At 39.1% G+C, this 14,545-nt stretch overlaps 1 protein-coding gene across 1 annotated transcript; it reads left to right on the forward strand.

Moving 5' to 3' along the window:
• The first annotated feature begins 1,966 nt into the window (after positions 1-1,966).
• LOC127378439 (carnitine O-acetyltransferase-like) lies at positions 1,967-13,713 on the forward strand. Its single transcript, XM_051427268.1, has 14 exons — positions 1,967-2,114; positions 2,988-3,266; positions 3,603-3,724; positions 5,432-5,485; positions 5,672-5,837; positions 6,352-6,526; positions 8,341-8,510; positions 9,398-9,498; positions 10,020-10,142; positions 10,631-10,753; positions 11,175-11,310; positions 11,640-11,702; positions 11,799-11,936; positions 12,201-13,713. The coding sequence occupies exons 1-14, from the start codon at positions 2,088-2,090 to the stop codon at positions 12,423-12,425; spliced, it is 1,902 nt and encodes a 633-aa protein (XP_051283228.1). The 5' UTR covers positions 1,967-2,087; the 3' UTR covers positions 12,426-13,713.
• The last annotated feature ends 832 nt before the right edge of the window (positions 13,714-14,545 follow it).

The raw sequence follows: 14,545 nt of genomic DNA on the forward strand, positions 1-14,545 counted from the left end.
CACTGAATAGGTCTAAAACAACTTCATAAAGCAACCCATTAATGCTTTCTCTATAACAAAACAAATGCAATCCAATGTTATAATAAACAAATTAAAATTTGAATACCAAAATATGTGCTCATAATATTTAACATAAAAAGAAAAATTCATTACTTTATGGCACTGTAAGCGCACAACTTTGTTGTGTCATACTGGCAGTACAGCAAATCAAGTCTGATGGTTGTTGCTGTGCACCTGTCTGTCTGTCTGTCTGTCTGTCTGTCTGTCTCTCTCTCTCTCTCTGTCTCTCTCTCTCTCTCTCTCTCCCCTCTCTCACCCCAACTGGTCGAGACAGACAACCACCCACCTAGAGCTGGAGGATCTGTCCTAGGTTTCTGCCTCTTAACAGTTTTTCCTTGCCCTTTTCGCCAAGTGCTTACTCATGGTGGTACTGTTGGGTCTCTGTAAATAATGTTTTAAAGAGTTCGGTCTAGACCTGCTCTATTTGAAAAGTGTCCTGAGATAACTTCTGTTATGAGTTGGCGCTATACAAATAAAATTGAATTGAATTGAATTGTAGGGAACCAGATTCGCCAGCGTTTTGTTGCATTACTTAAACGTGTATACACTAAAATGAGTGTTGAAGCTTGTTCTCTGCATTTTTAGAACTAAAGCTGTTTCTTTAAATGTTTTGCAAGTTTGTGGAGTTATTCTTCACTACACCATGTTTGAGAAGTTTGTTTATGCACACATACAGGGGAGGGGAAAAGGGAGTTCACATCCGGCACAGGGCTCCAAAAGCCTTGGGGCCACTTCTGCAACTCCTTATCCAGAAGAAGAGAGAGAGTAAATATAGACACAGTTAAATATGATGTTAACTGAACACTCTTTAATTGAAGATATCAGTGGTACATCACACATAGCTGGTTCTGCTGTCTGAAGACTTGAGCTGGACTTGAGTCCAAGTCTCAGGGGCCGGTTGCACAAAATTCCTGAAGTTTTCACCTTAAGTTTGATACTTAAGGCTTCCCCAGCCCTTAAATGAGGGACTTAATTAATCCCTTCAAAGTTAAGGCATTTACTGCATTGAAAGAGATTTTACAGCAGCAAAGGTCCACAGTTTCCATGGAGACCATTTGTTTGCTTGCACTCTGTGCACACTGCTTGTGATACCTGTTGAAGAGGTCCATCCAAAAGTAAAAAAAAAAATATGACATATGATTTATCTGTTTTCATTCACTCACTATTTGAAGGTAGAAGTCCAATAGAAGGGGGAAAACAACTTAAAGTGAACTTACAGTTTACTTGAAGTAACGTTAAAGTTAGGCTAGGCTGACAGTAAAAGAAATGTCTGTACTCAAGTTGTTATATATAATAAAGGTGTTATTTATTGTTTTTTCTTGTTATTATTTATTACACATTAAAATATTGAAGCTATAGATTTAAACTAGACTATTTAATTAAGCGGCAATTCATAACAGAAGTTATCTCAGGACACTTTTCAAATAGAGCAGGTCTAGACCGAATACAGCAGTTCTAGACCGAACCGACTTCTCTTGAATGTGGAGAGGGTGTCTGCCTCCAGAACCACAACTGGAAGCTGGTTCCACAGGAGAGGAGCTTGGTACCTGAAGGTTCTGGCTCCTGTTCTACTTTTAGAGACTATAGCAGTAAGTTAGGGAACTTTGTAGCCTAGCTAGCTAACACAAAGCAGCCTTCTGGTTTAGACTGTTATTATTTAATCTATATTTTCTTAAATTGCGATTAATATAAAGAGGTAAATGTACAATGATCATCTTAATAAAAGACATCAGTTTTTGGTGAAATTTATAATCTTCTGCAGAGGCTGACAGTGTGTGTTTGTCAGTATAAGGTCAGACAAACAATGTTGACAAATAAAATGTGAAAGGCAAATTTACTTTAGGAGGAGTTTTGACAGTTTGTCACATGATTAGACTCCACAACAAACTGGCCTTCAGCAGGCTTTATTTTATGTTGGTGTCAGATGTTTCTCTGAGTGACCAGTGGCAGCAGAGGAGTGGACATTACCAGTCTGTATCCCTAAAACACATTTCATTAGCTTCTGTGGGAGTTTCTCTGAAAGCACAATGTTGAGATTTGGCGGCAGAGCTCTGGTGAGTAACAAACCTTCAATTAATTCTGTCTGTTTACAATGTCCATAATGTAGCTAACTGAATTAAAATAGCAAGATAATATCGTGTTGGTACAAATATTTGTTAATCCTTGTATAAAACAAATGTTTCTTACCTCTATTCTTATATATTTCTTTTTTAGTAACTGTTTTTATATTTTATATAAGTATTTCACTGGTTCTTGACCTCCTTAATTCTTCTGTTAAATTTAATGAATTCATGAGAATAAGATAAAACAGTTTTACATAACAAGGATTTCCCACCTCCTTCAGCCATCTTAGTCTGCTGCTTACAGAATATACTGTAATACGAGTGAATTTGCAAAAACATGAGCACCATTCTTAAAATGAATAAACCAAACCAACACTAGCTTGATTGATGTTCTCTTGAGTGTGAAACATTTTCCAAATGAAACCTTCATTTATGGTCACTGAACTAAAGAAATTAAGTAAAGACTTACACTTCTAGAAAAAACGCTGTCATTATCTCAGGGTTATTGGCATGACAGGTATAGTTTGTAAGGAGAAGGTGAACAGTTTTAGGTCCCTGGGAATCAACATCACAAAAAACCTGTCTTGGTCATCTCACATCTTCAACCTGGTTAATAGAGCACAGAAACAAAAGTATCTCTTAAGGTAACTTAAGAAAGTAAAGCTGTCAAGTAGAGTAGAGTAATACAAAGCATCCTGACTGGAAACATCTGACATGGGATGTGCACAGATGTGAACTGTATCTGAATTTCATTCTACAACCTTGCAATGAATTGATTCCAGTAACAAAAACACAACCATTACAAAACAGCCAGAGGCAGGGATATAACATACATGTATTTTAGTACATTCTTGTATCTGTCAGGTAAAGGTGGGGATGGTGAAGCCCTGTCACTTGATGAAACCTGTATCAGCAACTCTGGTTGCTGGCAGAAACCTGACCCAGCAGCAGGGAGTGCCCAGCCAGCCTGTACCCCCTCTGGATCAAACCTGTGATCACTACCTCAGCATCGTTGAGACCGTTGTGGAGCCAGAACAGTTGAATCAAACAAAAAAGGTGGTGGCGGACTTTCAGAAACCAGGAGGCGTCGGAGAGAGACTGCAGAGAGGCCTGGAGAGAAGGGCACGTAGCACAGAGAACTGGGTGAGCTCAACAAGTACACCAAACGCTATAGACACATTTACTGAGACAATGGGAGTGAGCTCACACATTTATTTAGCTCGTAGCGTCATTGTGCATTCAACTGCTGGGACCGTTAGACACATTCTGAATGAGAGCTCATAAACACAAGATCTCCAAGTTTAGAAAATAAATCATACTATTGATTTTTACTCAATGTTTTGCTTCAACCACACTTAAACACCATTTGACATTGTTTATTCCTTATACGCTTTTGATATTACAATCTGTAGGCCTACCAATTCTGTCTTATTAATTAACTCTGTTTGTGTGTATCTGTCTGTCACTTATTGTTTGTAGTTAACAGACTTTTACAAGAAGGCTGATTATCTCGACAAACGGAAGCCTTTGGTCATTTTTTCCAACCCTGGGGGACTCGTCCGCAAAAAAGCGATAAGGGATATAAATATGGAACAGACATGGTAAACGCATACACTCACACACAATCTCTGGTACCAGAAACACATGAGTATTGGCTTATCAAACTTACAGTAGAACAGATCCAGGTTGTTGTCCAGTTGATGGTTCTCCACTGTGCGTGTGTGACTGAGTGAACTACTGGTCTTTTACTGTTTTCATAATATGTCCTTCTACAGTTCAGTTATGTTTCTTTCTCACAGATCAGACTGCCCTCACTATTGGCTTTGACTGACACAAACTTCTCACATGGGCAGGTTTTCCCCAGGGGTGCATCCCCATTGGCTAATTGGCTAATTTTTGAGTGACAACTCAGTTTCCTGGACTTTGCTTAGAATAAGAGTGTCCTTATTCCTTACATCACAAGTCATCAAAGTTTTGTGGGTTGTCTTGTCACTTTTTGGATAAGCAAGCAAAACCCTGACCTAAAAAGTTGTTTATTTACTTGACTTTTCCCTTAACCCCAACATTAAATTATTGATATTGATAGATGTAAACATTAAGGAAACCTCACGCCTCACTGTAACTTCAACAGAGATGTTTTTTTTATTTGATCATTGATTTACAAAGATACACTACTTGTAAATTTACTGACGGCATAACTGAAACCGCGACTAGACTGAGGCACTGAGCTGTCACTCAAAAAATCCCTGCCCAATGGTGACACCGGGGGAAAAAAACATGCAAGAGTTTTGTGCCAGAACTGCAAACAAACAAGAGAACTGGCAGCAACACTGTATTATTACACTGTACGCTGTATTACACTGTACACTGTATTATGAGAACAGTAAAAGACCAATACATAACCGCACAAATATTGTTTGCTATGTTGTTTGATATGTGTGATGTGGCGAAAAGGATGATAATTTAAGAATAATATAAGAGGATAAAAGGGAAGGAGTTTTTTCTCAAAGAGAGTAAACTTGGGTGGTGAGCAGGACTGTGGATAGCCAAGGAGATACAGACACAGGTGTTCAGTTAAAAACAGGGCCCAGCTCTCATCTGCCACTGGTGGATTGTGCTGTCTGTAAAGAAACTCAGAACTGGCCGGATGCAGTTTATCGAGTGATTAGCCCACTGAGTGTCTGGGAGAAGTACGTTTACATAAACTCAGATGTCAACTTAAAAGCATGCATAAAACCACAATGTTATAAAACCAAAATGTAAAATCAAGCATAAACACAATATAAAAACATCCAATAAAAGGTATAAAATTACAATAAAAAAGTAAAAACACATTAAAGACTTGCAAACCAGTACTTCCACCCCATGACATGTATTTTATTTTTGAGATGACATTATTTTTGCTTCTCAGTGATTTCCTTCAAATATGTCTCCCAAAATTCCACTGGACACAGAGTAGAGTATTTCAGAAGTGGACTGTTTTCAGAGTGTGTTTCCTGCCATATGTTGTTGACCTGTGTATTTTGACCCTAAAAGCATTCAAAACGGTGCATTTCCCTGATTTAAAATATCCTCTAATCTACCTCTTAATAGTTGACTTCTGGCCTAGTGCCACAATGTTGATCTGCCCGTGCTGCTTTGATGCGGGTGGGTTGCAACTATTAATAGAATATTAATGGATATTGATCCACACGAGAGATAAAAAATTAAGACATAATTCAAAGATATTTTAGCGTCTGTAATCTGGAAGCACAATACTACATTTCCTCTTCAAGATTTAAATAAATAAACATGTTTTCTCTGTTTAGGTGGGGTTCCAGATTCACAGCGGCACTATTGGAGATCAAGACAAGGATTGACAAGTGAGTACTGAGCTTCAAATGTTCTCCGTTTCCCACACACAATCTTTATCATGTGAACAGCTTCAGTGACACAGGTAATGATAAATATGACTTGTGCAGCAGAAAATAGACATTGTTTTCAGCTAAAGCTTATCAATTATAAAAAAAACAGAATAAGTTATAAAATTAGACGTTGACGTTTTACAGTGGGACCCTACCAGTTGACTACATCGCAGGAAGGCCACTGTGTATGAAGGACTTCGACAATCTGATGTCATCCTGCCGTATCCCTGGTCCGAAGACAGACTCACTGGCGTTCTGGGGCAAAAGCGCCAACCCGCCGAAACACTTCACTGTTGCACACAATGGTCACGTAAGAGCTTCTGGTCCAAGTCAAACTACAACATCCCCACTTTGTCTTTGACAATCTATCTTTCTCCTCGTTTCCTGTCATCTCTAAATTCTGATTCTGAACCACCTCAACTGACTGGTTCAAAGACGAAGCAGGAGCAGTTAAACTTATCTGCACAAAGCTTGATCTTTTCTTTCAGACAACAGTTTCTGTTGTAGTTTTCTTCCTCTGCATTATTTCTGAAAATGTACACTTAGAAACCTTCGATAACCTAGTTTAAGCCATAAATTACCAAGTTAAAAAGAATTGTGTTATTTTTAATTCCTTAACCTGGATGGATGGGGTTCCTGCTTACACTGGCCATTTCTGCCAAAAATAACTCTTAAGTGAACAACAGTTTGCTAGATGTATTATTTATTCACTTCATTAGTTTTGATTATTTAACCACAAAGACAACTTGAGGCCTTGGGGACCTTTGCATGTCCCTGTTGGTAATCAAGTTGTGCTTTCATGTGTGTCCTCCTCTTGTATGCAGTTCTTTACGATGGATGCGTACAACAGTGATGGGATGCCTCTGACAACTGATCAGCTCTATGTTCAGCTGAAGAGGATCCGCAACTCCTCACTAGAGACCAACACGGACCCTGTCGGTATCCTCACTACTCAGCATCGTGATATATGGTTTAAAGTCTACACCAACCTCATAAAGGGTGAGCACAACTCACAAAAAAGCTGCATTGTATTTTACATTTAGCTTAACCCCTGTGTACGCTGAATGATACACCTGTATGTGTCATGTCAGGGACACCCAGACGCAGATGGGCAGCAGGAGAATAGACCCCCCCCCTGCAAGTTATCACAAGATTGTCCTTCTTAATTGCTGCAGAATAAGTAACACCCCACTTATCCATGAACACGTCATTTTCAGTTCAGAGTTCATCATAAAGACCAGCTGTATGTGTAATTTATAAAAGAGCAGAGGAGCAGAATCGCTTACTGACCAGCGCAGAAAAATACACTGTCATATAAACAATTCAATTCAATTTTATTTGTATAGCGCCAATTCATAACCGAAGTTATCTCCGGACACTTTTCAAATAGAGCAGGTCTAGACCGAACTACTTATAACATTATTCATGTTATTTATGTTAACATTTATGTTATGACCCAACAATTCCCACCATGAGCAAGCACTTGGCGACAGCGGCAAGGAAAAACGTCCTTTTAAGAGGCAGAAACCTAGGACAGACCCCGGCTCTAGGTGGGTGGTCGTCTGCCTCGTCAGCCAGACTGCGCACAAATTGATAATGAATGGAAATGATCTGAGACCAGGGATAGGCATATGCATACCAGTGTGTGTGCAGTGGGATGCTGGAGACGAGGACGAAATTTTGATTTCAGAGGTGGGGGGGACACAAGTATTTTTTAATAAAACTCTAACTCTTTCAGTTCACTGTGTTTTCTAGTAGTTCTACTTTTCTATTGCTACTTTTAAGGTTACTGTTGACTTTTTTAGTTTTACTGGTTGTAAAGCATGTAGCAAAACATTATCACCCAATTATGTGTTTCACCTTGTTAGTCAACTTCACTCCAACTCCACCAATTTTACACTTATTTTTGGAATATATGGTAAACAGACCTCATTTACATAGCGGATATGCTGCTTTATTGGGAGCCAGTGAAGGTGTTGCAGGATGGGTGTAACACATTTCTTTGAGTAACTTACACTTTGACTTCTAAAGAAGTCTCTTATGTCCACTTTTCTTTTTTTAGACATCCTGGCTGCGCCTAATTACCAAACACACATACACACACGCACGCTGGCACGCACATACGCACATGGACACCGATTCAAACATTAATGTAAATGAAACCTCTGATATTACAATCCTTCTAGCTGACGTGACCCAGGCACAATAAACGCCCAATTTACAGTGGCAGATTATTAAGGACTCCTGGGCAACTAGCAGACCCGTGTGCAAGCAAGATGGAGTGACAGCGGGGACGGCCAATCACACAAGAAACGGCAGAGCCAATCGAGGAGCTTGTGGGCGGTCTAAACAAAGGGAAACAGGCTTCAGCTTGAGCGGCCGTTTTCCGTTTATCCTAGTGCTTGACGGGTCTCTGTTTACTATAGCGTAACATTGTTTTTGGACGGTAAAAACTGCAGGGGACCAAAACGGTCTTTAGAAAAAGTGCAGGGGACATTCAAAATCTTCCCACGCAAGTGCTCTGCTTGCTCGTGCTCCACCAACATGCTCTGATGTAAACATACCTGCAAATATTAGATCAGTCTGCTGTGGTACTTAGTCTACAATACCACTGCTCGCAACAACTGTCAATTAAACACAGATATGCAACTCTAGCTGTTAAATTAATTAAATAATTAAACATAAAATTGTGTAAACATACATAAAGAACACTTGTGAATAACAACTGAAGTTGATGAAGTGAAAATTGATTCATTTGTTAAACTGTTACAGTGTGATGTTTACTCCATGGTCATGTTTTTTTATATGTTTAGATAAGACCAACCAGGAATCGGTGTCAACTATCGAAACAAGCATGTTTACTTTGTGTTTGGATGGAGCGGTACCCAACCGGTCTGATGAGAGCAGCCTTGTTCACCAGATGTTGCATGGAGGAGGCAGCCAGTGGAACAGTGGGAACCGCTGGTTTGACAAGGGGACGCAGGTGATATAAACATTGGGTCTCATCCTTATTTTTATTTGTATCCATGTGGCTGCACATTGCTTTTGTCAGTAAACCCCCCCCCAAAAAATTTATATGTTTTTTCAAGCCTTCCGATTCTATTTCTGATGGAATAGGTTCATGGCTGGATGACTATTGGTGGTTGTTTTGAAAAGCTGTATTTATTTCTTGTGGATCCTGGATAGTTTCAACGTTGTTAATTATTGTTGGAATAATTGTCTTTTTGTTGTATTTTGTAGTTGATTTCCTACATTTTTCTTTGTTTTGTTTCTGTATTGAAAGTTGTATTTAAATTCTTGAATAAGAAATTGTGTTTTTTTTGTTCATGATCTTATCCAGCTGGAAATTCTGGTCTAGTTTCACACCCCACACACATAAAAACCAGACGTGCACATGATATGGGTGAATCAGAGGTAGAGTTGGTTATCCACTAATCGGAAGGTTGGCAGTTCGATCCCCTGCTCATCTTGCTGCATGTGAAAGTGTCCTTGAGCAAGATACTGAACCCCAAATTGCTCCCTGTGACTGTGTGTGAATGCTAAGTTTCCGTTCTGGTGAGCAGTTGGCACCGTGCATGGCAGCCACTACCATTAGTGTATGAGCGTGGCATGTAGTGTACAACAAATTGAGTGGTCGAGACTGAAAGACTAGAAAGGCGCTTTATAACTACAGTCCATCTACCATTTGCAAAGATCAGACGCCATCAACAGAAACATTCCGCAATTGGCACAATCTCACTCCGGAAATTGACTTTTGAGACTTTGAGGGACTAAACTTACATTACTATTAAACTTACTCATTAGCTTTTAATGGCTCCTTATGAGTCGGAATGTAATGCTAATGTTTGTTTTCTATTTATCTTTTTTCAGGCTATTGTTGGACAAGATGGGACAGTGGGTATGAACAACTCTCATGCCCTTGTTGATGGTACAATCATACTGTCCTTCACTGATATACTTGTTGAACAACGGTAAGTAGACCAAAAATAACTAAGCTTTTGTCAGTGTAGGTTTTTTGCTGTTTCAACTAGTGAAAGATGGCGTAGTTTGGCCATCAATATTCATCAAGGCTGAATGAAAGAGTGACATAGTAAATACCAACAATGACAATGGGTTTTTTTTACAATCAGCTGTGATCAGCAGCTCTAACTGAGATTGTCCATGTGGCTTTTGTGGTTATTGCTACAGTTTGTTGAGGGCATATAAAATATTATTTATTTGATAGGACAGCTCAAGCAGCAAAGGCCACAAGCTGGAATTGAACCCATGGCTTCTTCAGCAAAGACAGTAGTATGTGATTTACTTGAACATTGTCCCACACCAGTCTACAGGACCTACAATGCAGATGTTGTTTGATGAGTCAGTTATTTTAGGCCCGGCTGTCAGATGGGTGTGGGTAGTGGTATTTAATGAATCAGTTCACTTTGGTTTTTAATTAAATTCCCTTTGTTTCATCTATGTATCATTTCTGTTCTCTTGCATGTAAAAACAGGGACAAGATAGAGATACAGAGGGAGACTAATATGGAGCCTTTGCCCATGCCCAAGAAACTACACTTCAACATCACACCTGAGATAAAGAAGGACATTGAGGACGCCAAGCAGCACATGGACATGTGAGAACAGCTACATGAAGCCGCAACTCCTTTTCACACTTAAAATGCACAGACTGCACATCATGGACTTCAAATGTGACCCAGTGCCTCATTTTGGAACTGTTCTTCTTCACATCGGCAGAAGTTCAAAGCGAACTGAGCCGATACTAAAAAGTGATAACACTTAAGACCACTGGTCAGAGAATTGAAGCTAGAATTATCACAGCAACCAGAATCCTATGACCACCTGGGCACCCTGGTGGTCATAATGTTATGCAGTCCCATATGCAAAAAACTGCAATGCACTGTGTATTCTGTCACCTTTCTATCAGAACTAGCATCAACCTTTTCAGCATTGTGAGCTACAGTAGCTCGGCTGCTTCTTTTTCTGCATCTAACAAAGCTTTGAGGAAATTTTTTTTACTTGCCAGGCACCATGATAACAACATAATCAGTGCTACACAAAAAAGTTCTCAATGTCCCAATTTCTGCCATCCCTACCACTACAGGCTGGCCCAAAACCTGGATGTGAAGGTTAAGGTATTTGACCATTTTGGGAAGAAAGTCATAAAGAACCACAAGATGAGCCCGGATGGTTTCGTACAGATGGCAATACAGCTGGCCTACTACAGGTAAGGTGTTGAAAAGTCGCCATAGTTTTTTTTATTGTAAACCAAGAGATATATGCAAAGGTTTCAAGTAAAAAACCTTGATCACACAGACGGACATTGTCCATTAACTGAGATCAAACTGATTGTTCAAAAGCTCTCAGGTTATCTGCGAAATGGTCACATTAGGGCAGCCCAAAACTAAAGATTTTCCTATTTGACTAGCCGTTGTACATTTATGATATGAATTTAATTATTTAAATATATATTTTAACAGCCACCTCTTCAATGATAACTGTAAAACAGATATAACATTTTTCAAATTTGTCAACACAGTATAACATCACACAAGTGATGATGTTAAAAACACAAGAATAACTCATTTAATTCTCTCTGTTGGAACATTGGGGTTGTTGAAAACCACTCTTCCCTTTCTTTTTTTCAGGTTGAACCAGCAGCTATGTCCAACGATGGAACCTATGACCCTGCGCATGTTCAGAGAGGGCCGTTTGGCACTAATGAATTCAAGCACGAGTGCCGCTGCTGCCTTTGTCATGGCCTTTGATGACCACAAAAAACAGGTTTGATGAAAAGGAAACTTACATAATATAGCTCCATGTAATGAGCTGGCTTCTCATATTTTCAATAATCACAATATCTTTGAGAAGCCAAGATCAGGTTTCCTTCACTGCCAAAGCAAAGATCATTTACTGACCACTGATGCTGATTCTTCTATTTTATTTCTATCTGAGCTCAAATCAGTATTTTGCACAGGTGGTCATGCATTTTTTTATGGATCAGCTGGAAAAATGTGTTTACATCAGCAATATGGCTCCTTTTTAGATCAGCTGTCACACAAACAAACACAATCAGGCTACAAATGATGAGTTTTAACATTCTTTTTGTACAGAACTCAGAGAAGATGGATTTATTGGAGAAAGCTATAAACACACACAGAATGATCACGCTCATGGTGAGTATCATTCACAGCACCACAACACACTCTGTTATCACAGTTGTCTTTTTATACTATCCCACCAAACAAATTGAATTGTCTCCATCCTAACAGGGAGTCAGTGGACAGTCCGTACAAGGACATCTCTTGGGTCTGAGGATGCAGGCTGTCGAAGAAGAAATCCCCATGCCTGATATCTTCACAGACACTTCCTACAGTAAAGCCTTTGACTTCAAACTCATCACAAATCAGGTAAAATGAAAAGAAAATACTGCTATGTTGCAACTGAAGAATAAAATGGTTAAATATTCTCATATTTTTCTCATTTTGCTCCTGCCCTGCAGAACAGCATGAAGTCAAATATATAACAAAACAACATTTAAAATGTCAATATAACAGGAAAAGAATGTGGTTAAAATGATGATGGAAGATCAACTCACAGAAACGCATATCAGAGGCCTCAGTGTTACAACTGGAACTAACCATAGCTTTCTCACTTCTGCCCTTGTTCACAAGGTAACATCCAGGACTGGATGTAAGCCATGTCTTGGCCCTGAAGAACCAGATGTAGACAATGTGTACTACGGTATTCTGAACGATAACATTGACTTGACAGTGTCCAGTTTCAAAAAGACCCAGAGAGAAGATTATGCAGCACACCTGCTCCAAGCCGTGGAAGGTGCACTGTTGGACATAAGGACCCTCATGGAACAAACCCCAAGAGCTGAAATGGAAAGCTAATTCAAACTTAGCAATAGACTGATTTCTTGCCAAAAGTTAAGTGACAATATCAATACCAGTCTCACGTGTGTCCTTCTAGTGTATAATAATTAGGAGGATCTATTGTCAGAAATGGTTTTCATTAGTGTATAATCACTGAAAATAAGAAATTCCTGTTTTTATCTACAGAGAGCGGGTCTGCCTTGTTGAACAGCCATATTTCTATAGTAGCCCAGAATGGACAAACCAAACAGTGGCTCTAGATAGGGGTTTTCAACATAGTTTCTCCTGAGCACTTGGAAGGCTAGTGGCATTCCGTAGATTGCAATATGCAACTTTACCACTAGATGTCACTAAATCCTTCACTGTGGTCCTTTTAAATGTAATGATACATGCAGTAGTAAGCATAGTGAGCAATAGCTTGAAACCCATTACAGAGCAAATTACTAAACAGTGACCATATGAGGTGAGATTCATTAGAATTTAAACGTAACAATAAAACCTCTTCCACAACGGCTATAACTAAATAATAACAAATTTGGCCTCCACATTGGGATTAAAGTCTTTTTGCTCAGGCAGTCACTGCCTGTCTGCTGTAGGTATGGTGTGTGGGACAGGGAAGCTGCTCATTGTGAGTACAGTTGTAGAGTTTTTATGTCGACACATTTGCTCTGAAACTTTTTCTGTAAATACCTCACTCCTGAGCCAGCAACGGGAGATTTGGAGCACAGAAAAAATATAATTTGCAAGCACATCAATTATATTTTAAAGATAGAAAGATAAGCAGAAGCAAATCCCTTTTTTAAAACTATCAATTTAGGAGTAATCTTAGAACAAGAAAACCGAATTTGTAGCTAACACTATTATCATCATAACAAAATATTACAAGTAGATGTTGTTTTACTACAGCCACCCTACAGTCTAAGGCACAAAAACTGACCTATGTCAGGAATATTTATATCTAAATATTCTAGACTCTATACTATCTAATACTCTAGCCCCTTGCTCAATCCCTTACTTTTATTTACTTTAAGCGCTCAACTGTGTCTATATTCCATTCCTTTTATCTTATTGTATTATTTCAAAATTTCAAACCTATTTTTTTTTATTTTCTACAATATCTATTGTGCTGTTACTTCCTGTGAGTAATTGGTGGTAAAATATACTGTTTGTATCAATGGAAAACATTTTTCTTCTGTTACGGGCAGGAAACCTTGCTTGAATTGTACAGCAATGAGTTTGTCATTGGGATTATTTTCCAGATGTTATAAATAAAGCTGATTTTTAAAAAAAGCCTTGGTTAAATGCAGTCAGATTCTCTCAGCACCACTCTTGACCTCACACTGTTTTCCATTGAGGTCAAAGCAAATTGGGAATTAGGAAAGGACAGAGAATGTGTGGCTCCAAAGTCTTCCTTTTTACATGGTCAATCTATCAGTGACAATATCAGACAAATAATTGAAATTATCTTTAATCTTGTCCAAAATAACCTATAGGAAAAATTACTGAACCTAAATTTTATCAATTAGTAAGAGCACTACAACTAAAGATCACTGGAGCAGATTCTGATGTAAGTTTATTATGTTTGTCTTGTCTTACCTTGTCTACCATGGTGTGAAAGTAATAGTGAGCTGGCTGAGCCTTAAGAGCCATAAGTAAAGTCAGGGTGAGGTAACTAAATGCAGTTTATTAGCTCACAGTATAAAGAGGAATAATATCGATATTAAGAAGGAAAAGCCAAATTAATTGAGGAAGAGGAAACAAGATTAATTAAAGAGGTAAAGGAAAAAGGAAAAAAAAATGTACTGTGTACACAGAGTTTCTGAGTGTTAAGAAGAGAGAAAAGAGTTATAAGCCAGCACCGCTTCTTTGGTTGTCGACTGTGGTCCTGTAATGTTCTGGCTGTCTAGGAGAGGGTGCCAGGCTGCTCCAGAGACTTTAGGGGTCTGATCGGGTAGTGGAGCCGTCAAAAAGTCGCACCTGCGGATACCACTGTTCATCTCCGCAGTACTGCAGCCATTTGTTGCACTGCTTCAGGGAGAGAGGGCTGAATGGGCAGGGGGCGTTAATAAAATAAAAGCAACCACATGCGTTGCTTGGTGGCCTACAGGACTGCGATGGCGTTACTGGCCAGAAGGAGG

The sequence above is a fragment of the Dicentrarchus labrax genome, unplaced genomic scaffold (genome assembly GCF_905237075.1).
Source record: "Dicentrarchus labrax unplaced genomic scaffold, dlabrax2021, whole genome shotgun sequence".
Classification (NCBI taxonomy): domain Eukaryota; kingdom Metazoa; phylum Chordata; class Actinopteri; family Moronidae; genus Dicentrarchus; species Dicentrarchus labrax.